The following is a 24394-nucleotide window of genomic DNA, read 5'->3' as shown; positions in this document are numbered from 1 at the left end:
GGTCATATCTATGTCTCTATATCTTGCAAGGCACAACATATTTTAGTTTTTGCACCATCTGAACCAACAGCACAGGTGATCTCCCTGATTTGCTATTGACGCAGAGCTTTGTGATCTTCCTCAACATTTTGGATTCTCAGTCTGTGGGGGTGGGAAGGAAAAGCTACCTCCGTTGATGGGCAAATGCCTTCCACCTGGTTGCATTGCCTATTCCATCCCAGGTGTGTGGGTCTGTGTTAATATTTCACCTGGAAGGGGCCAGCTCCATCAGAAGCCTGCTGAGTTTTGCAGATCAGGAACGCCTCTGTTTGGGTTTCTAGGTAGCTGCAAGGACAGGAGGCACACCTTTTCTCATATTTCTCTAGCTGGCTTTACATCAGAGGAGGCCCATTCCAGCAACATGGGAAGCTGTCTTATGCCGTTGGTCTGTCTAGCTCAGTGCAGGCTTGCAGCGGCTCTCCAGGGTGCTGGAATGAAGATCTCTCCCAGTCCTACTTGGAGATGCCAGGGTTTGAAGCTGGGACCTTCTGCATGCAAGGCAGGTGTTCGGCCACTGAGCTGTGGCCCTTCCCTAAGCTGGGTACGAGCCTTCCTGGTTGCATGCAATTGTGGCAGCGGTGGTGGAGTCCCCCCCCCCCGCAGAATGAGCAAAAAGGAGGTTCTTCCACCCCGAGCTTAGGGTTAGGTTGCTAAGGTGTCTGTCTGTATAAATGTGTACTGGTTGATTTGCACTAGTGCGCGAGTGTGCTTTCCCACAGCTTCCCCCCGGGGGGAGGGCCCTGTTGTTTTCTTTTAATCTGAAATCATATAGCTAATAACCCTTGTTGAACAGCAACCAGACCTGCCCTTAGCAACGCAGCAAGCTGTTCCTCTTCCCAGCTGACCAACGGCGTGTGCGTTTGTGTGGATGTGGACTGTGCATGCAAAGGAATCATGGAGAGGGCAAACAGAATCCACCGGTAGCTGTGCATAGGGAAGTGGGGGATTAGAAAGCATCTGCGGCTGGCCGTTTTAAAAAGCCTGCTGCAGCCAAGCCTGCGATAAATGGCTCTCCAAGAAAGACCTTGTGGCGATTCATTATTGCAAGGCTAGAGCCTCTCACTACATCAGCGGCGTCGGTAGGATGCTTATTGGGAAGTTTAGAGGCTATCCAGTCATGCACAGTGTTGGCAAGGCATGCTGTTTTGGGTTGGGGGATATGGATGTAAGGCTGTTACATCTCGGGAATCTAGGAGGAGTGGCTATGCGGCTCTACCACGACACATCTGCCTACGGAGGTGACTGGCGCAAGGTTTGAATTGCGCCATCTGTGGTTCCCCGGGGGACCTTGCCACACTGCTGAAACTCTTCCCGGCCATCTGGGCCTCGGCCTAGAATTGGGCAAGGATCCAGCGATGTGCGTGCTGCAGAGAAGCGAGGGAGCCCGATATTAAGGCAAACAGGCAGTTCCTCTGAAATGAGAGGCTAGCTCGGAAATGCAGTGAGATACATTCCACATGGGAATTGTAAATCACACACACACACGAAACCAAGAGAGCCCTTTTGCTGCAAGGCAGCAAGGGGGTTGCTCCCGATGCTGGCTTGGCAGACTAGCGTAGCATTCACAGTTCGGAGCATGAGCTAGAATTCCCATGTTCAGATTTCAGCAGAGCCTAGGACTTGCTGCATAGCCTTCTCCGACAAAGTTGTGTACTCCTAATGTCAGCTCTTTCCCTCTCCGTTTATGCAAGGAAGGTTTGAAAGTAAAAAAGAGTGATGCTGGATCAGGCAAATGGACCATCTAGTGCAGCATCCTGTTCTCCCAGTGGCCAACCAGATGCCCCAATGAGAAGACCACAAGCAGGACCAGAGTGCCACAGCACTTTCCCCTCCAGCTGTTCCTAGCACCTGGTATTCAGAAGCAGCCTGCCTCCAATGGTGGAGAGAGATCATAGCCATTAGAGTTAGTAGCTGATGATGCTGATGATACCAGTCTGCCTTACAGCTTGTTTCAGCTTTAAAGTCTACATAAAGTTCACTGAGTTACTCTAATACAGTTTCCCCTCAAGGTTATTATTGCTATGAGGGTTTGCATTGCACCCTAGAGTTGGCAGTTTGGATTCTCGTGTTACACAGCCCTAAAGATGATTAGCCTTTAAGATGCCAAAATATTTTGTTTTTGCTGTAGCTATGCAGCATAGCCACCCCTCTGGAAATTGCCAGGGATGATTATATTGCATTGTCTCCTAGAACTGACATACTGTGTCTTTGGGATCTATAACGCTAACTGTAAATATTTTTTTGCATGCTGTTAGAACCAACAAGATGTTTTTTAACAACCACCCTGTGAGGTTGGTTGTGAATATGAGAGTTCTGCACCCACCCTGTGAGGTAGGTTATTATAGTTTTACGTCTATGTGAGACAGACTGAGAGCACACAATTCCTGAAATGATTTAACAGGGCAACAGCGGAGCTGGAAATTGACTCTTACCTTTCAGCTTTGTAGGAGCTAACCATCACCAAAGTGCATACAAGGCAACTTTCTTTCCAGTTTTATCTGCAGGGTTTTAAAATGTCCACAGTACTATTTTAAATATGTTTTTAAAGCTTTGGGTTTGGAGTAGCAATGCACCTTAAGCAGCAAATGGCATCCCAGGAGGACAAATTTCTTAACAAGGCTGTCACCCAGTTAAAGAAACGTTAGGCTGTAGTCCTAACTCCGCTTACCTGGGAGTAAGCCCCACTGAATTTAATAGGATTTACTTCTCAGTAGAAATGGTTCAGCTTGCCACCTTGCTCCATTAATTGTTTTGAGTTCTACCATGCGAGCCTATGTAGGAATGGAAGGATCTGTCAGTTTGGGGTCTTTCCTTTCACTTTTTTTCCAGTCTCCACATTTCTGCAGCAATTCCCAATTCTTTAAAAAAACCCTCATGAACATTCTTTAGCATTTTACTGCTAATTTCTCCTAATAAACACATTTTTGTGTGCCATTTTGGCTAAAGTACACACATTTGCCTGCAATTTCTCCAAATGTAATGTCCTTTTTGTTTTCACTAATACGTTTACTTTTATGCACATGTCTCCCTAACATAATGCATTTTTGTAAAAGTTCTTTGGCCTTGCAAAACTCAGAGGCATGCAAATTTTGAAGGATGGCTGTGTTTCTGATCTCATACTGTTTGGGAAAGTGCAAATTTGATACTTTTGGCTTTAGAGGCAAACTGAATTGAATTTCTTCCCCATGCCTGCTTGGCTGTAAGACCCAATGAGGTCTTATTCTGCAATCCTGTACCCATATACCTGGGGGTAAGATCTCCTGGGCTTGCTCTGAAATAGGCGTGTGCAGAATTATGCATGTAGCCAAAGAATCAAATCAGTATGTGTATTCACATGCATAAGACAATACTAAGGAGAAAAAAGATTGCCTTTCTTTTCAGATGATGGGTGCATATGTTGCAGCCAATATCTTATGATTTATTTGTTAAATTTATATCCTGCCCTTCCTTCCAGAAGGAGCCCAGGGTGGCAAATAAAACACTTAAAAGCACTCTAAGACATCTTAAAAACAGACTTTAAAATGTATTAAAACAAAGCATCTTAAAAATACCTTTTTTTCAAAAAACTTTACAAATGTCTTAAAAGGCAAATCATGAAAGAGGAATTCCTCTGTGTTGGTCTGCGATGACTCTTCCAAGTCAGGCATAGTGTGTGTGTGTGTGAGAGAGATCCTGCTGCCTGATTAATTAGCCAATTCAGATTTTTTAAATCTCAACTGACTTTTGTCTAACGATTGGACAGCCTTAATTTCTTACAAATTGCAAGTGTGTGAGAGACCTTGCGGAGGACAACGTGAGGCGGAGAGATTAATGGCATTTGAAAGATTTGGGGAAGAATGCATGTTGCTGCTGACGTTGCTCACAGTCTGCAGGAAAGGGCCGTGGCTCAGTGGTAGAGCCTCTGTCTTGTAAGAAGAAGGTCCCAAATTCAGCCCCCAGCATCTTCAGGTATAGCTGGGAGAGATCCCTGTGTGAAACCCTGGAGAGCCACTGACAGTCAGTGTAGACCATCCTAAGCTGGATGGACCAAGGGTCTGACTCAGTAGAAGGTAGCTTCCTACAGCCCTGTGTACGTCTGTTGATCGATTTTTTTCTTTAACTGTTTATCCACTCCCTTTGAATATATGATCTTGGCTACAATTATTGCCAATTGTATAGTCCTGGCTTTGGAGCAGCACCTGCCTGATGGAGACAAGACACCAATGTCAGAGCGGCTGGTGAGTAGCGGTTGGTGGGGGAGGGCATTATTATTATTATTATTATCATTATTATTATTATTATTATTATTATTATTATTATTATTCAGTTTGTTTATGTGGTTCCATTTCTGGATCATGTCCCAGAGAATATCCTGAAGCAATTTCACAAATGTAAAAATGATATGTGTAAAAACAAACAAAAAACCTCACACAATTTTAAACCTGATAAAGATACAGTCTGGGCTAAAGATCTTCACTTAAAAGGCTTGTTGGAAAAGGAAGGGTCTTCAAGAGGCTCCAAAAAGATAACAGCGCCTGTCTAATGTGTAATGGGGGCCACCACTGTAAAGGCTCGATTCCTACATTGTATGAAAAGGACCTCCTGATAGAATGGCGCAGAGTGCAGTAATCCATTGGGCATATAAGCGGTGTGTGTGTGTTATGTGCCTTCAAGTTGATTACGACTTATGGCAACCCTATGAATCAGAGACCTCCAATAGCATCCTTCGTGAACCACCCTGTTCAGATCTTGTAAGTTCAGGTCTGTGGCTTCCTTTATGGAATCAATCCATCTCTTCTTTGGCCTTCCTCTTTTTCTCCTCCCTTCTGTTTTTCCCAGCATTGTTATCTTTTCTAGTGAATCATGTCTTCTCAATATGTGACCAAAGTATAATAACCTCAGTTTCATTTTAGCTTCTAGTGATAGTTCTGGTTTAATTTGTTGAGAAGATCTTTTAGTCACTCACTGCCAGGGGTGGAAGGATCGGTCAGTTTTGGATCTCTGCCACCCTGGGCTCCTACTGGGAGGAAGGGTGGGATATAAATCTAATAAATAAATAAAATCTCTGTTTCTCATTTTGCCAAACTCATATTCATTTCTCCACATTTCAGCAGAGGTTTGAGATTTTTTAAAAATCCTTGTGAACATTTACCAGCATTTTAGTGCTAATTTCTCCTAATAAACACATTTTTGTAATGCTATTTTGACTGACGTACAGATTTTTGCAACATATTTTCCCTAGTATAATGCCAGATATGTGCGAATTTTGAAGGATGGCTATGTTTCAGTGCTCATATTGTTTTAGAAAGTGCAAATTTGGTAGATTTGGTTTTAAATGCAAACTGAACTGAATTGCTTTGGTTTCTCTACGTTCCCCCTATCAATGACTTAGATGACAGGGTGGAGGGAAGCCTTATGAAGTTTGCGGATGATACAAAACTGTGAGGGATAGCTAACACAATGGAAGACAGGAATAAAATCCAAAGGGACCTCGATAGACTAGAAAATTGGGCTGAAATTAATAAAATGAAATTCAGTAAAGACAAATGCAAGATTCTGCATTTAGGCCACAAAAACAAGCTGCATGGGTACAGGATGGGAAATACGTGCGTGTGAGAAGGACCTTGGAATTGTAGTGGATCGCAAGTTGAACATGACCCAGCAGTGTGATGCTGCGGCAAAAAAGGCAAACGCGGTTTTGGGCTGCATAAACAGAGCTATAGTTTCCAGGTCGAGGGAAGTAATAGTCCCACTATATTCTGCATTATTTATTTTTTTTATTTTTATTTATTTAATTTAATTTTTATACCGCCCTAAGCCCGAAGGCTCTCTGGGTGGTGTACAGAAAGATAAAAACAAGCACAATATATGAATACAATAAATACAATGAATCAAGAAACAAAACAACAAACAATAAAAGAACCAAACAACATCCAGAATACAAAATAATGATGAAAATGCTATTAAAACACACTTTAAAATTCCTGGGAGTATAAAAAGGTTTTCACCTGACGCCGAAAAGATAGTTAGTCAGGCCTCATCTGGAATACTGCGTTCAGTTCTGTGCGCCTCATTTTAAGAAAGATATAGACAAGTTGGAGTGGGTTCAGAAGAGGGCGACGAGGATGATAGCCGGTATGGAGAACAAGTCTTATGAGGAAAGGTTGAAGGAACTTGGCATGTCCAATCTGGTGAAGAGAAGGCTGAGGGGTGACATGATTGCACTCTTTGAGTACCTGAAGGGCTGTCACATAGAGGAGGTACAGATTTGTTCTCTGCTGCCTCAGAGGGTAGGACTAGGTCTAATGGTTTTAAGTTGCAGGAGCGTAGATTCAGATTGGACATTAGAAGGAACTTCTTGACAGTAAGGGCAGTTCAGCAATGGAACCGACTGCCTAGGGAGGTGGTGGGATCCCCTTCGCTGGATGTCTTCAAGCAGAGGCTGGACAGCTATCTGCGGGAGATGCTCTAGCTGTGGATTTCCTGCTGTGAGCAGGGGGTTGGACACGATGGCCTACAAGGCCCCTTCAAACTCTATGATTCTATGATTCTAATTCACCATGTGGAACGCACCAGGTTGGCTGTCCCTGAACCAGTACTAAGCCTGCCTGAATAACATTTAGGCGTTGAGTAGCTTTGAGGTGATCATCTGAGGGAGGAAGAGAGGAAGGGGTCTGCTTCTGAGGTCTAAATGTGATGGATCTGTCACATTCCCTTTAAGAGAAAACACTGAGAGAAAGCACCTCTCAAAGAAAATAATTTACCAGCAGGGGTTATGGAAATGAGGCAATTATAATATTTCAGATGCAAAACAGAATAATTTTGGGATGATCTCTTCATTCTGCTGGAGGGGACAAGGGGTGGCGGCGGAGAGAAGCAGACCATGTGGACACATTTTTCTTGCTTTTTTTAAAGAAAATGTTTTGGAACATCTTCCAAGCTAAACTGAATGAGAGATGAAATCTGTAGCCCCCCTCCCCGCTCTTTGAAATGTTTTAACCTGAACTGAAGGGCATTGTGGGATGAAGCCAAAAGTTGAGCCATTTGGGCAATTCCTGTTGTGAGTTTGTTGACCAGGAATGGGGAACCGTTGGCTCTGCAGATGTTGCTGAACTACAACTCCCATCAGCCCTAGCAAGCAGGTCCAATGGCTGGGGATGATGGGCGTTGTAGTTCAGCACCATCCGGAGGGCCAGTAGCTTCCCACACCGGTTGCAGATGGTTCATATGACAAGACAGTTAAAATAAGAATGCCTGGATATCAGTCATCCAGGGTGTCAGGGGGCCTTAGACCCCTTACTTTTTTGGAAACAGGGTCCCAGCAGGGTCCCTATGTTTCCAACATCCTATGAGTAGTATGGAAAGGAAGTGTGTTAGCCACTGAGAAGAGCCTTCTAGCATGCTTCGTTGTCCTTTCCTGCTGGTTGGAGCCAATCAGTACAAGCAGGTGAGTCAGCCACTGAGAAGACTCTTTTATGTAGCTAATTCTCCCCTCTTTCGTGCTTATTGGCTGCTAGGGACATCTGTTGTTGTGAGCGAAGACATTAACAAGGATCTGATTCTCAACCCAGCAGCAAAAAAGGCTGGTGCCATTTCTGTGACTATAAAGAAGGGACCATACACTTCTGAATTTGGCACTACACTACTGAAAAAACTGAACTGATCATATGAGTTTTCATCAGTTAGTTGATTCATTTTGTTAATATTGCAATACCCATATTGCAAGAACGATGTTTTGAGGGATATCATACTTTTAGATGGTGTGTGTGCATACATGTATATATATGTCACAGCAGCAGACATCTTAGAAGAGGCATCCTTCTCTGTGATCTTGGAAGAGGCATTCTTCCTAATGAGTGAGAGCTAAGAAAAGATGCCTTTTCTAACTTGGTGCCTGAAAAATACTTTCTCCCCTTGAAAACAGCTTCAACAAAAGAGAGCCTATCACCTCCCTAGGCAGGCTGTTCAATTATCAGCCAGCTGTTCACTATTGGGAAGCTTCTTCTAACATTTAGGTGAAAATCTGCTTCCTTACCATTTGGTAGTTGGGTACCTACCATTTGTAATGGAAACTCCTCTGTTTGAGCCAATTATAATTCCTTCAACTTGGTCTGGGTTCAGGCACTGAGAGCCAGCATGGCATAGCGGTTAGAGTGTCAGACTGGGGCCTGGGTGACCAGGGTTCAAATCCCCGCTTGCCTATGAAGGTCACTGGGTGACCTTGGGTCAGTCACCGTCTCTCATTCTAATCTACTTCACCGGGGTGGGTGGGTTGTTGGGATAAAATCAGGAAGCGGAGAATCATATTTGTATGCTGCCTTGAACTCCTTGGAGGAAAGGTGGGATATAAATTTAATATGTTAGTCCCTCATCCCAAGCACAGTCAGGCACTGAGGTAGGTGTTGCCCAAGTGGCATCGCTAATATGGTGATTCCAAAACCTCTGCGCCATCTTACCAGTGGATTCACTTGAATGGCTGTGCAAGAGACCAGAAACTGAATGTTACATGGCTTTTGGGGGTGCAGTGGGGACATACCCCCAAGCAACCAGCTGTCAGGTCCAGGGGGGTGTATGAGTTATCAGTCCACAGGATTGGAGCTGAGCAGCAAGGTTCAGGGTGGGGCGGCGAGAAGGCAGATATGGGGGAGGACCATAGCTAAGTGACAGAGCATCCACCTTGCATGCATAAGGTCTCAGGTTCCATCCTCGACATCTCCAGGGTAGAGTTGGGAATGTCCCCTGTCTGAATCCCTTGAGATCTGCTGCCATTCAGTGTAGACCATACTGAGCTAGATGGATGGACCAGCAGCTTTTCCGTCCCCACCAATTTTGAGCGAGGTGACTTGTGTTTTGTTGTTGTTGTTAAGTGCCTTCAAGTCGATTACGACTTATGGTGACTATGAATCAGTGACCTCCAAGAGCATCTGTCATGAACCACCCTGTTCAGATCTTGTAAGTTCAGGTCTGTGGCTTCCTAAATGGAATCAATCCATCTCTTGTTTGGTCTTCCTCTTTTTCTACTCCCTTCTGTTTTTCCAAGCATTATTGTCTTTTCTAATGAATCATGTGTTCTCATTCTGTGTCCAAAGTATGATAACCTCAGTTTCATCATTTTTAGCTTCTAGTGACAGTTCTGGTTTAATTTGTTCTAACACCCAATTATTTGTCTTTTTTGCAGTCCATGGTATCTGCAAAGCTCTCCTCCAACACCACATTTCAAATGAGTTGATTTTTCTTTTATCCACTTTTTTCACTGTCCAACTTTCACATCCATATATAGAGATCGGGAATACCATGGTCTGAATGATCCTGAGTTTAGTGTTCAGTGATACATCTTTGCATTTGAGGACCTTTTCTAGTTCTCTCATAGCTGCCCTCCCCACTCTTAGCCTTCTTCCGATTTCTAGACTACTGTCTCCATTTTGGTTAATGACTGTGCCGAGGTATTGATAATCCTTGAGAAGTTCAGTGTCCTCATTGTCAACTGTAAAGTTACAGACTTGTTTTTTAGCAGTGTGTAAGTGGGTCTAAAGGCCCTCCGTGGCACAGAGTGGTAAGCAGCGGTAACGCAGCCAAAGCTCTGCTCACGGCCAGAGTTCGATTCCAATGGAAGCCGAATCTCCAGTAAAAGGGGTCGAAGTCCACTCAGCCTTCCATCCATCCATGGTCGGTAAAATGAGTACCCGGCATATGCTGGGGGGTAAAGAAAGGCCAGGGAAGGAACTGGCAATCCTACCCCATATATATGGTCTGCCTAGTAAAGTTCGCAAGATGTCACCCTAAGAGTCGGCAACGACTCGCACTACAAGTGCGGGGACACCTTTACCTTTAAGTGCGTCTAACATGCTTCACCCTGGCTGATTGGCTTTCCACAAGATGGGGTGCTTTTGATCCTTCTCCTATCTTCCCCGGGTCATGTTAGGTGTTTGATTTCCCCAGGAAGTCTGTATCATGAACTCCAGAACGCACAGCTTAGTCGTAAATCCCATCAATAGTGAGTCTGCCAGGATCTGGGAGAGCCAATTCCTACCCAGAGAAGGCTGAAACTGTTGTGCTTCAACTACGCGTGCAAATACCTTTCTCCATAAAGGAAAGATTTGGAGATGGGAGTTGTGGGGGGAAATGGTGTTTTAGTCATAACGCTTGTAACCAAGACCAAGGCTGTTGATATCTGGAGCTTTAAGAAAAGAGAGAAAAATCTAGCTTGTGAGGCTGGTGGAGAGCTCTTGAATCAATTATGCAAAAAAAGTAGAGCCGCAGAGCTGCTTATTTAGCGGAATTCTGCTTGGGGGGGGCAATGATATTAGGGATGGACAAAGCTCTCCATTTTGTTTTCTTTTTCTCATTTTCCCCAACCTTAAGGTCCATTCTCTACATTTCCACAGCAATTTGTAAATATCTCAAAAAGGATATTATGGAGTTGGAAAAGGTTCAGAAGAGGGCAACCAGAATGATCAAGGGGATGGAGCGACTCCCTTACGAGGAAAGGTTGCAGCATTTGGGGCTTTTTAGTTTAGAGAAAAGGCGGGTCAGAGGAGACATGATAGAAGTGTATAAAATGATGCATGGCATTGAGAAAGTGGATAGAGAAAAGTTCTTCTCCCTCTCTCATAATACTAGAACTCGTGGACATGCAAAGAAGCTGAATGTTGGAAGATTCAGGACAGACAAAAGGAAGTACTTCTTTACTCAGCGCATAGTTAAACTATGGAATTTGCTCCCACAAGATGCAGTAATGGCCACCAGCTTGGACGGCTTTAAAAGAAGATTAGACAAATTCATGGAGGACAGGGCTATCAATGGCTACTAGCCGTGATGGCTGTGCTGTGCCACCCTAGTCAGAGGCAGCATGCTTCTGAAAACCAGTTGCCGGAAGCCTCAGGAGGGGAGAGTGTTCTTGCACTCGGGTCCTGCTTGCGGGCTTCCCCCAGGCACCTGGTTGGCCACTGTGAGAACAGGATGCTGGACTAGATGGGCCACTGGCCTGATCCAGCAGGCTCTACTGATGTTCTTATGTCCTTAATTTTGTTTTTAAAAAGTCCTTATGAAAATTCTCCAGTATTTTCGTGCAAATTTCCCCTAATAAACACATTTTGTATGCTGCTTTGACACATTCCTGCAAGCAGTTTCCCCTGAGGTAATGGATTGGGGTTTTTTGCTATGACGTTTTCACTCTTATCTGCATGCTTACATGTACGCTTCCTGTAACAGAATGCATTTTTGTATACGTGGGTTGGAGAGGTGCACTGCAAAAATCGTAGAAGTGCGGATTGCAAAGGAAAGCTGTGTTCCAGTTTGTGTATCATTTCAGTGCTGGGGGAGTTCATATTAAAATGCAAACAGAATGGAATTTCTCTGCCATTCCTAGATGGGGCTGTGTGTTTGGGGAGATGGCACACTGCTCTGTGTCAATGGTGCCCCCTGAGGGGGAGAAGTTTAGGTTTCCCACTTCTGCAGCAAAATGAAATGGAAATGGACTGCCTTCAAGTCGATCCCGACTTCTGGCGACCCTGTGAATAGGCTTTTCATGGTAAGCGGTATTCAGAGGGGGTTTACCTTTGCCGTCCTCTGAGGCTGAGAGGCAGTGACTGGCCCGAGATCACCTAGTGAGCTTCATGGCTGTGTGGGGATTCGAACCCTGGTCTCCCAGGTCGTAGTCCAACACTCTAACCCATGCTGGTTCCATTCTCCTCTGCCATGCAGTGATTCCTCTTCGGGCCATTCCTGAGTAGGAGTGAATGAATCTGTCAATTTCATTTCCTCACACACACACCCACGTTAATTTCAGTTCTCCATTAAGCAAGTTGCAATTAAAGAATCCTCATGAAAATTCTACAGCATTCTTCAGTGCGAGTCTCTCCTAACCAAAAAATATTTGCATATTTTTGCAAGCAGTTTCCCCATAAGTGATGTGCACATGTCACCCTAATACGGGTGTTGTTGTGCATATTGTTTGGTTGGAGAAGTATAGCGCAAAATCTGTGGAAGTGCGAGTGTCAAAGCGTGGCTGTGTTTCGGTTTGTGAAGTGGGCATGAGGCCGTTTCTCGTTAAAATGCAAGCTCAGTTGCGTTTCTCCCCTGTGCCTTCTCCCAGAGCATTTCTGCCTGCCTCTGCGCATTGCCTACCCAGAGGAAAAAGGCAGAGCGCATGGGCCTTGCTGTCACTGATTCCCGCAGAAGGCTTCTCATTTACTGGGATGCGCTGCTTGTCGTCCTAAGGTCCAATTTACCTGTCTTCTGCAGATGGTTCTGACGTGGCAGCAGGGCATGGTGTGTCTCTCCCTTATTTAACATGACAGCCTTTTCACTCAGCTAATGTGTCTTGTTCTGTATCCTAACCACAGGCTCTTAAAAAGCAGCGGTGTGTGAGCCGCTCATATTAGCCCCCATTGAAAAGGAAGCCTTTTCTTTTCGCGGCATGCCTATGTCTATCGGGATGGTTTTTTCCGAGGCCTAGGCAGCCTGTTTTAAGGAAGAAGATGCAAAGCGAACTAGTGATATTTCTTCAATCCAGTGTTATTTTATGACAAAGAGCACCCCCAGTTAGATTCTCCTTCCCCAGAGGGGGTAACCACGGTTCTCTCTTGCAGCAAAAGCAACAGAGGATTTTGCGGCACTGGAGAGGCTAACATGAATTTTGGCACCAGGTTTTGTGGATGACACAGAAGCATTTACCATAATCAATGACTCTCTGTAGTGGAGTAGGTGGGATTTTGTATGTATACGGGCGTGTGCATCTGGATGAGCACTTTCGATCTTGCCTGGTTGCTGTTTTTATATTTTGTTTGAATGACTTAACTTAGATCCATTAATTTTCATGGGTTGGCTTTGAGCAGGATCAGCACTGGATTCAACCCGGTTGCTTTGAGGGACTTTGGTGTCACAAGCAACAAATACACACAACCAACATCACCACCAACATGTAACAAATCTGCTGGCTGAAACCTTGTCTTCCTGATTAAGTGGCGAGACTGATAGCCAGCAGGATTTGGAACTGTTGTGTTATATTTTGGCAGGGTTGTTGTTGTACCTGTAGTCCTCTAGATGTTGCTGGACTACAGATCTCGCCATCCTTGACTGATGGGCCATGTGGGCTGCGGGTCTGATGGGACCAAAACCACCTGGGATCCTGCCGGGAGGAAGGGCAGGATATAAATCAAATAATAAATGAATGAATGAATGAATGAATAAATAAAAATATGCTCCCTCCCTCTGAATAAGCTGAGAGCAGAAGCATAGGGAATGATTGTAGCCCAGGGGCAGAGCATCTGCCTTGCATGCAGAAGGTCGCAGGTTCAATCCTCGGCATCTCCAGTTAGGTTTGGGAGAGATCCCTGCCTGAAATCCTGCAGAGCTGCTGCCGCTCAGTGGAGACAGTACTGAGCGAGATGGACCAAGGGTCTGACTCGATATGAGCACAGATGGAAAAAAAAATCTGGCAGTTTTGGTTATTTTGGTTTCTCATTTTTCCAGTCTTAAATTGAGTCCTCCACGTTTGCAATAGTAATATAAAAATCCTCATGAAAGTTCTCCAGCATTTTAGTACGAAGTTTTTCCTGGTGTAGTGGTTAAGGTGCTGGACTACGACCTGGGAGACCAGGGTTCAAATCCCCACACAGCCATGAAGCTCACTGGGTGACCTTGGACCAGTCACTGCCTCTCAACCTCAGAGGAAGGCAATGGTTAACCCCCTCTGAATAACCACTTACCATGAAAATCCTATTCATAGGGTTGCCATAAGTTGGGATCGACTTGAAGGCAGTCCATTTCCATTTTCATTTTTCCTAATAATCGCATCCTTGTAGGTAGTTTGGACTAATGTACACATTTTTGCCGCCCTGGGCCCCTGCTGGGAGGAAGGGTGGGATATCAGTCAGATAATAAATAAATACATTTTTGCAAACAGTTTCTTGTCATATAATGCATTTGTGCATCTTACTGTCATGCATTTATTCCTTTTTATGTATACTTGCCCGTAATGTTTTTGCAAACATTACTTGGTCGGTGAGCTGCGTTGCAAAATTCGGATAAGTGCAAATTTCGAAGGGTGGCTGCGTTTCTGTCCTCGCATTGTTTTGGAAATTGTGACTTTTATAGATTCGGCTTGAAATGTGAGCTGAATCAAAATTCTCACTCATCCCTAAGTATAAGATGGCTTTCTATGGTCCGATTTTAAGGGAAGGGCCGTAGTTCAGTGGCAGAGCATCTGCTTTGCATGCAGAAGGTCCCAGGTTCAATTTCTGGCACCTCCAGGCCTTAAACCCTAGAGCAGCCTTTCCTAACTAGTGGGCCACCAGATGTTGTTGGACCACAACTCCCATCAGCCTCAGCCAGCATTCCCAATGATCAGGAAAGATGGGAATTGTGGCCCAACAACATCTGGTGGCCCACTAGTTGGGAAAGGCTGCCCTAGAGAGTTACTGCCAGTCACTGCAGACAATACTAAGCTAGATGGATCAGTGGGGGAACTCTGTGTAAGGGAGGCTTCCTATGTTCCACATGAGAAAGGTCCCTGCCTCAAGGTGCTTACAACCGGGCATGCTAAAAACAGAATGGTGAGCAGGGTGGCCAAGGCCATATGTGAACGGTATTTGTCACTTATTTATATTTAATAGTTGGAGGACAAAGGTATTAAGCAAAAGAGATCCTGAATTTGGTGGAAGAGAGATTGGCGGTGCCATGTCAATTATCTGAGAGGGACATCCTCTTGAAGGGTCCGCCAAGGTTGAACTGTCAGCCATTTCTCCATGGCTACTGGGTATGCAGTACCGCTTATGTCACACTTTTCACTGAGCTTTTTTTTAGGGTTTTTTTGTTGCCCCCCTGGTTTTGGGGTTTTTATAAAGATTTTTGTTTTGGAGGGTGGGGTGATTCTACTAACCTTGGGATTTGCTTGGGTTTGCTGATAGTTCCTCTTCATTTCTTAGTGACCCCATTTTGGCGCCAGTCCTGTTGTCACACATCACTTGAGTTTGCTGTTGATGGGAATGTTGCTGTAGATTCACTCTAAAACAAAAAAAAAGTGCAGGGAATGCGAGAGTAGGAGTAGCAAATCGGGAAGGGATTGTATGGAATGGCAGGAAAAGTGGAATGATTTCCCTTTTCGCCTTGTGAAAGGCCTTGAATTATATGCAGAAGGCGCGGCTGGTGGCTCTGATGTCAGTGGGGCACTGGAATTCACTCCGGGTTTTAGCAGTCGAAGATGCTGAACAGATCAGAGCCACAGAAGATCTCGGATGACTGTAGAATAGCATAGGCCTTTAAGTAAGATGATGTGCAAGACATGGAGCCCTTTTGTTCCCCTCTTTTTCTCCTTGCACTTTGCTTCTTGATCACATTTTTAACTGCTCAGAAGTGGCCTTCATTAATCTATATGGCAGGTGAGGGGGAGAAATTGGACTCAGTTCGCATTTAAAGCCTCCTCTCTCCAATGTGCACGTTCTGAAACAATACGGGAAGCGAAAAGCAGCCAACTGTCAAAATTTGCACTTGTCCGAATTATGCAATGTGGTTCTCCAGTCAAATGCTTACATTGGCTAAAGAGTGCATAAAAATAAGCATGTTAATGAAAATGACATATGCAGATGCACTGTATCAGGAGAAATGATGTGTTAAAACGTGTGCGTTAGTCAAAACTGCATGCAAAAATGTGTGTGCTAGGAGAAATTCACACTAAAGTGCTGAAGAATTTTCAGGAGGATTTTTTTAAAATGAAATTTCCAAGTTGCTGCAGGAATGTGGAGAGCTGGATTTAAGGTTTGAAAAACAAGGAACGAAGCAAAATGGACAGATCCTTACATCCCTAGTTGTGGGGAACCTTTGGTGCTCCAGATGTTGCTGAGCTATAACTCCCATAAGACCCAACAAGCATGGCCAGGGACATTGGGAGGTGTTGTTCAGCAACATCTGGAGGGTCAAAGGTTACCCACATCAGCTGTATGGAAATAGTATTGGGTGGTTTTTGTTGTTTCATCATTGCATTTTAAAATTTTCTTTTACTTTTGATAAGAACTACATAGACCAGAGGTTCTCAAACTGTGGTCCGTGAACCACTGGTGGTCCACGAACGTCATTCAGCTGGTCTGTGGCATGTTTGTATTAAATATTCATATTGATTTTTAATTGATTTTATTACTACTATTTCTTTTGTTGCGTTGCGATTTGAATTCTAGGGAATGCACATTGTAACACAATAAAATGCGTCTAAGAAATAAAAGACACAATAAAATGAAATACAGCACCCAGCAGAGTGCGTTACAACTAATGCAACAGGCAGGAACATCGTTAAGGCTTCTGCCAAGACCTTCAGCCATTTTTGAGTCCTCCATGGGGCGGGGAGAAGTTTGGGAACCATTGATAAAGATGATATACAGAGCAATCCAACTCATGGGAATCCGGCGGAGGGGGAGCCAGAGGAAAGCTCTGTGGCATCCATCCTGTTTGGGAGCTGCATGCATGCACAAAAAAGAGAAAGCTGGCTCTCGTGAAAACCCCTGCCTGCAAGTAAGCGCTGCCCATTGACTTCTATTAGAATTATTTTCTTAGACACCTTTTTCTCAGCATAACTTTGGCCCAGATCGGGACCCACAGGAGCGCTCCAAATTGGAGTTGGATGTTGCGTAAGTCCCCCCCCCTCGGCCCCTCCTCCGACATGCCCCACCAGCACCCATTCTGTGGGGCTGGGCTTCCCCGGTGCAGCTAGGACCCTGGTGGCTCAGCTGGGGGTCGGTCATATCCACTTCCCCTCAGCCCGGCATAACTAAGAGTTGGATTGTGCCATTAATGCAAGACGATTCCTAGATCCTTCTGCCAACAGTTTGTCTTAAGGATGTGGAACGCAGGTGTGGAGAAACTTTGGCCCTCTAGATGTTGCTGAATGACAACTCCCACAGCCCCAGCAGGCACGGTCAATGGCCAGGGTTGATGGGAGTTGTAGTTCAGCAACACCCGGAGGGCCAAAGTTTCCCCACATAGAAAAGTAGAAGTAAGCAAAAACAGAAGTGAAAAGGTCTGAGAAGAAGTAAGCCTTATGGAAGAGAGTAAGGGAGGAATATTAAACCAGGACTATCACTAGAAGCTAAAATGATGAAACTGAGGTTATCATACTTTGGACACATCATGAGAAGACATGATTCATTAGAAAAGATAGTAATGCTGGGGAAAACAGCAGGGAGTAGAAAAAGAGGAAGGCCAAACAAGAGATGGATTGATTCCCTAAAGGAAGCCACAGACCTGAACTTACAAGATCTGAACAGGGTGGTTATAACAGATGCTCTTGGAGGTCGCTAATTCATAGGGTCGCCATAAGTTGTAATAGACTTGAAGGCATATAACAACAAAAAATTGTCATTGATTTTCCCATTCCTGTGGTTAATGAAGAAAACCCATCTTTGAGTAAACTTACCGTGTTGTTGGTTGTTCAGAGCCCTTCTCCAAGAACTTATTTTTGATCACAGGGGATGTTTTCCTTAAGCATTTGGCCATTGTAGGAGTTGCCTCACTTTGCCACAGCACAGTGATCCAAATCCTAGCCTTCGTAATGAGTAACTGAACAGTTGCAGATCCATCTACGTTTCCAACTTCAGCTTTTAATACAATTACTTTATTTAACTTAAGTTTTAGCCTAAAATATGGGTTTGCGGGGAAAATATGGTTTGGAAGTAAGGAAAAGGGTGTGTGTGTGTGGGGGTGCTGAGTGGGAAGTTTACTGTTTGTAACACATTGTAAAAGGAAAGTCAGTCAACTGTTGATAGCAGTAAAATAATATGTGTGAATTGAATATACTAGCACCTGCAGAATTATAGTTCTCTAATTTCCCCCCTTTTTTCTCTCTTTAGGATGACACTGAGCCATACTTTATTGGAATATTTTGCTTTGAAGCTGGCATTAAAATCATTGCGCTGGGGTTTGTTTTTCACAAAGGCTCTTATCTCCGAAATGGCTGGAACGTGATGGATTTCGTTGTGGTCCTTACAGGGTAAGTGATCCCTTCCCCAAACTCTTTCTCTCTGTGTGTCCTCTGTGATTCTTAGTAAATTTGCTGAGAATTCAGTTGCTTTGATGCTGATTATTATTATTGGCGAGGCGAGGAATGGGGTATGATGCTATTAACGTTCTCTAGTAAAGCCATATTTGACTTTTTAAAGGAGAGCTGTTGCAGTGAATTTTGGCACGCTTTGTTTAATACCGGTTTATGAACTTTAAAATAAATTGTTGGCGGCTCTTGCCCTGAAGGCCATTTTTTTCATTACTTTTTCTTTACCTTAAAGTTGTCTTCAGAAAACTATTATAGAGTGTCTGGTTTTTTTTTAATGTTCTTTTTAGAACGGTTTTAAAAGCAAGAAATATTTTAAAGGAGAATTAGACTGCACAATATATTTTTGTAAAAAAGGGTTGGTTTGGTTTTTGCAATGCTCCTGTATGAAATTGCGAAGGGGATGAGAGGCACAAAGGGTTGAATGCTGGTTTTAAAAGATCGATAACTTGATATAATCAAAGACAGAAATACTCTGTGGTCTGGTGAGGAGGGAGAAATTAATTTTTGCTTTTCAGTTCTAAAATGTCTAGTGGTGCCTATTTTGAGTTGCTGGGTGTGGTAGTATAAGAGGTATGTGTCAATTTGCCCCCTTGGATCTTCACAGTTCTTGACTGGCGTAAACTGGGAACTACCTGAAATATCCAAATGGTTTATTGCATATCTTGTGTATGTTTCAGCAAAGGCTCATGCAGGAGATATTCATGGTAGATCATGTTCAATAGGTCGGGTTGTCAGTCTCTTTTGCTGCCAGCCTCAGTGGCACCCCCAAAGCCTTCTGCTTCCTCTTTCTTCAGAGTAAAGCGGCAACCTTCAGCTGATTAATCTGTTAGATAAATCAACTTAATTTTTTTTTACTTGACTACTCTGAGTAGAATGAACATTGGATACAGCCCATTGAGTTTGGCAGGACTCACTTCCAAGAATATTCACACAGAGTTTTCATTTTAAGGTTTCCTTTCTTTGGGTGAGGTCTGACCTGTCACCCAGAGAAAGCTCTACCCTGAGTTAACTGAAGCTAGTAAATTTCAGCAGAATGTTCAGTGGCTCATACTGGAGATTGCTTAATGCCAGTAAGTTTCCCTTTACTGCCCTTAGCCAGTATAGTGTGTTTATCATCGAGGCAATTAAATATGTGGATTTAGTCCTGTTATTTCACATACATACCTATGGGTAAAATGGGATTCTAATTCATGTCTGTGAGATTGAGGACAGCATGTGTGTGTGTGTGTGTGTTCTTCCAGGCAGATTTTCTGTTCCAGAAAGGCTTTCTGTTCTGGACTATACCTTCATGTATGTGGGACAAGATTTGTTGTTGTTATGTGCCTCCAAGTCGACTACGACTTATGGTGACCCTATGAATCAGCGACCTCCAAGAGCATCTGTCGTGAACCACCCTGTTCAGATCTTGTAAGTTCAGGTCTGTGGCTTCCTTTATGGAATCAATCCATCTCTTGTTTGGCCTTCCTCTTTTTCTACTCCCTGCTGTTTTCCCCAGCATTATTGTCTTTTCTAATGAATCATGTCTTCTCATGATGTGTCCAAAGTATGATAACCTCAGTTTCATCATTTTAGCTTCTAGTGATAATTCTGGTTTAATTTGTTCTAACACCCAATTATTTGTCTTTTTCGCAGCCCATGGTATGCGCAAAGCTCTCCTCCAACACCACATTTCAAATGAGTTGATTTTTCTCTTATCTGCTTAATATACCCTATGGAAACTCTGAGGGTAATGGGTCTGTTGAGGAAACCTTCTATTTGATGGACTCCTAAATATTATGTGAGGTTGTATGTCTTTGTAGCTTAGGGTTGTATCGTGTTAGTCCTGCTTGAAGCAGATCCGTTGAAATGAATGGGCATGACTAACTTGGGAAGGTCTGTAACTCAGTGGTAGAACATCTGTTTTGCATGCTGAACGTTCCAGGTTCAGTCCCCGGAATCTCCATGTTGGGCTGGGAGAGATCTCTGACAGAGTATAAGGAGGCTTCCTGTGTTATGGTCTATTCATGTCTGTGGGTCTTCTCTGAGTAAAACTTAGTTGGATACAACTTTTTTTTTATTCCATAGGGCACTCAAAGAAACAGGGAAAGTGGTGAATTGGGGAGGGGTATATCAGCGTACTTTGTTTTTGGAAGATGTTGATTCTTAGTTTTGTACCTAAGCACATAGTTAAACTATGGAATTTGCTCCCACAAGCTGCAGTAATGGCCACCAGCTTGGAGGACAGGGCTATCAATGGCTACTAGCCATGATGGCTGTGCTCTGCCACCCTAGTCAGAGGCAGCATGCTTCTGAAAACCAGTTGCCGGAAGCCTCAGAAGGGGAGAGTGTTCTTGCACTCAGGTCCTGCTTGCGGGCTTCCCCCAGGCACCTGGTTGGCCACTGTGAGAACAGGATGCTGGACTAGATGGGCCACTGGCCTGATCCAGCAGGCTCTTCTGATGTTCTTATGTTCTTATTAGCGGCCTTAGACAAAGTTTGCGGCATGCTGTTGATGACCGTTGTCTGGTCGCAGGATCATCAATGAAGATGCGATGTGATATATGCACGCTTGCATGATGTGGGCAATTTTTAAAATTGCGAACCTCTTTGTTTTCCCTCCGCATGTACTTTTAAGCGCCATTTGATCTTTGAATATAATTGCACAATAGCCTGTTTGATTAGATGGCTGTAATAAGGAGCCTTGTTGCTGTCATCAAACCGTGTTCTTTTGAAGTACAAGAGTGTTAATGTCAAGTCTCCTGGCTTCTCCTGGTGAGCCTAGCTGGGATGTATTGAGATTGTCTTGTACATGGGGCTTCCCACTAGGCGGTCAGCAGGGGTAGGACTTTGTATATATACTCTGTGACATTTCTTTGCAGAGAGCTCTCCATGGGGAAGAGTTGCGCGTTAACTGCCGTGGCTGCCATTTCAACTTGTAAGACGAAAAGCTAAAGAAAACTGCTTTATTTCATCCTCACCCGCTCTACCGGGCACTACCAGGGATGTCTGAGAATTCCGATGAAAACAGAAATCGGAATAGAAATTGCTAAAGTTTGCTTCTTTTTCTCATGTCTGGAATGGAAACCAGTCCAGTGAATACCATTGGGATTTGCTGCTGTTGTTGCTTTCAGTCAGCAAATGATACATAATTGATCACTGTTTCCACCCCAATTGCATTATGTTTCCTTTGCATTGAAATGAATGGGGTGGGTGAATGTAGACTACACAAGTTACTTAAGCGACATAATTTCACTGAAGGAGAGTGGGAATGGGCCTTCTCACTGGTGGCCCCCAGTTTGTGGAGCATTCTCCCCAGGGAGGTACATCTGGCGCCATCATTATGCATCTTTAGGTGTCAGGCAAAAACATTTCTCTTCTCCCAAGTCTTTGGTTCCTAACTTTGGAAGGTTTTTGGAGGGCTTCTGTTGTGTAGCCTTCCTAAGAAGGGTTGCTCTACTGCCTTGTATACCATTTTCTTTGTAAAAAAAATCAGATAGATCTATCTAGCTTTTACGTTTACTTTTTTGTTAACTGTAAGTCACTCTGAGTGCACATATTTGTGTAGAAAAGCGACTAACAAATTTAATAAATATAATAATAGTGACAGTGAAACAAATAAGCTTGTTTTTGGTGGAAGGCAAACTGCAGCAGAATGGAAACAGCGCTGCATGCAGCAAATACAGGGCAGAATGGAAAATTATGCCACCTTACATTCCTTCGTGTTACTGAAACATCCAGAAATTTATGACTGGTTCACTTGATCATCATTTGCCAGATAGTTAGTGGTCCTCATCAAGGTTGCCTCCAGACTGTCAGTATTTTGCAGGAGGGATTCAAGCACATACCAGGAACTTGTGCAATTAAAGTGGGTTAAAGCGCTCTGTCACTCTACAGCAACAAAGCCACTTAAATATTTTTTTTACAACAGGATTGGGGAACCTCTGACCTTTCAGAGGTTATTGGACTCCAATTCTCATCAGCCCTAGGAAATACAACCAATGGTCAGGGATGATACGAGCTGTAGCCCACCAATGTCTGGAGGGCCATTGGTTTCCCATCCCTGTTTTAGAGCTGGGAAAGTGGTGGTGAAATGGCCTGAAAATTTTGGGATGAACCGATGATTGATGGAAAGGTGTGTGCACCCTGCAAGCAAATTGGGATGAATGCTCGTTGTCATATAACCTTCCCACAGATAAATCAGAATGAATGCTCAATGAAGGGCAGATATAATCTAAACCTGCACATGTAATTGTGTAAGCAAATCAGGATGAATGCTTTATAAACTGGCTGTCTGGAAATATCCTAAATAATCGTATATAAATATAAAATCTCATTTCAGTTAAATGAATGTATACGGCAAAGAACATATTTATGCATATAATTATATATTAATGACCACTGAGGAAGACCTTTTGGACAGAACACTTTAACATACATAGATATTCCTGTTTGGTTCTTTATTGTTCCATTTGTGTTGTAAATCTTTTTATCATATTGATGTTATTTTTCCCCCTCATCTCAATTTGTTTGTTGTTGTGTATGTGTTGCATTTGGGATATATTTCCTTCATTTAGCCTGTGTGGAGGAGCCCAGCATGTATTGACTGTGCTGCCGTGTCATGAGAAGCCATGGTTTAGTGTACACAATGGTTTCTTGCACCATGGTTTATTGCCTGCTACCTGATTGCCCATGCTTTGCTCCTCTCTGGCCATGAGCAGGAAACACAAACCAGGACACCACCATTAAGCTTGGTTTCCTGTTACATCTGAACCTGGGCTTGCAATTTGTTTCTCCCTAACCAGTCTGGATCCCTGTTGGTTTAGGAAGCTTGGCTTGTTAAGGAGAAACAAACCCCAAATTCAGGTGTCAGGGGAAGCCAAGCACCATGGGAGAAATGACATGCTGATGCATTAAAAACTCTGATAATCCAGAACCCCAGTGTATCATGACATGCAAATGCGGTCATTGCCTTTCAGCAGACACAACCGTTCTGGCTGCTATGATGAGTCTGCAATGGGTTGTCCACATGGATATAGGAACACAGTAAGGGCTGGATTCAATGCTAGAGGCAGGCAATGGTGAACCACCTCTGAATACCGCTAACCATGAAAACCCTATCCATAGGCGCGCCATAAGTCAGAATCGATTTGAAGGCAGTCCATTTCCAGTGCTGGTTCTACTCAAAGTAGACCCATTGAAATTAATGAACATGATTAAAACTAATACACCATTCATTTCAGTGGGTCTACTCTGAGTAGAATACAGTTGGATACAATGCTAAGATCTGAGGTCCATATATTTGAGCATTCTCTGTTTCATGGGTGTGGAACCTCAGGTTTGGGGGCTGAATGTGGCCCTTCAGCCCCCTCTATCAGGGCCTTGTGACTCTTAACACAACAGCCCCACATTTCCCCTCTCTTGGGCACAGCCCACACTGGCTCTGGTTTGTACCCTGCTTGTTTTGCCTGGCTTCAGTGTGTCCTTGAACTCTGACGACGCCTCTGGATTGAGGACAGAGCGGGATGTGTGAGTGTGTGTAACAACCAGCCTAATGTACGAAGGTCAAGTTTACATTAATTGCCCCACCCATTTTTGCTTCTGGCTCCTTCTCTACTGGCATGTGGCCCCTGGAAGGTTGCGTAGAAGGGAATGTGGCCCTTGGCGTGAAGAAGATTCTCCACCCTGCTCTTTACAGACTAGTCGTGGCTTTCCAGGGTTTCAGCCTTCCTGAACATTCTGGAGATGGAAATTGCCATTTTTCCGTGCCCTTGTGTTAGCTCTGCCTGTAGCTTGCCAGTTTTATCCAGGCAAGGATCAAGTCCAACCCAAAAAGGTTTCTCCTTTTTGCAGAAAACGCTGAACGAGGAGACTTGGCTGGGAGGAGATTGGCGTGGCATTGTCTTGGACTTGGGAGAAAAGATTTGGCCTTGGCAACTTTTGATGAAGCCTTAAGGAGATATTTCTGTTTGTTTGCTGGTGTGATGTATTCAGTTTTGATTGCCTTTGAAAGACAAGAGGTCATTAAGCCAATTTCCCTTTTCAATGTCTCCAGCTGTGTGAGATAAAAATGGCAAAATGATCTACAGTAGTAAGGTTGCTTCTGAATTAGCATTTAATGCATGTAGCTTTTATGGCTCGTCCATCTTCACCCCCTTCCAACTTTGAATTGCATCCAGTATAGATTTCTTGCCTTGCATATAGAATCTGAGCTTTTGAATGCATTGATATTCTAGTGGACGAGAGACTGAGGAGTGACCCGAGAAGTTGTTGATTTGAATTTTGGCTCTACCATAAACGGGCAAGGTGGCCTTGCTGGACCTTTTTGGCCTTTGGCCCCCAACTGCAATTAATGTGGCTACT

The 24394-nt window shown here is 43.9% G+C and overlaps 1 protein-coding gene across 1 annotated transcript in view; it reads left to right on the top strand.

Annotated features, from left to right (window-relative positions):
• The first annotated feature begins 4163 nt into the window (after positions 1-4163).
• Positions 4164-24394, top strand: part of CACNA1B (calcium voltage-gated channel subunit alpha1 B) — a 348989-nt gene continuing 328758 nt past the window's right edge. The window contains exons 1-2 of the mRNA XM_061604351.1: positions 4164-4256; positions 17856-17995. Of these exons, the coding sequence (XP_061460335.1) occupies positions 4164-4256; positions 17856-17995 (233 nt within the window). The remainder of the gene's footprint in view (positions 4257-17855; positions 17996-24394) is intronic.

This window comes from Rhineura floridana, chromosome 20, assembly GCF_030035675.1.
Source record: "Rhineura floridana isolate rRhiFlo1 chromosome 20, rRhiFlo1.hap2, whole genome shotgun sequence".
NCBI lineage: Eukaryota > Metazoa > Chordata > Lepidosauria > Squamata > Rhineuridae > Rhineura > Rhineura floridana.
The sequence above is the reverse complement of the archived record's forward strand: the minus strand, read 5'-3'. Positions and strand labels throughout refer to the sequence as shown.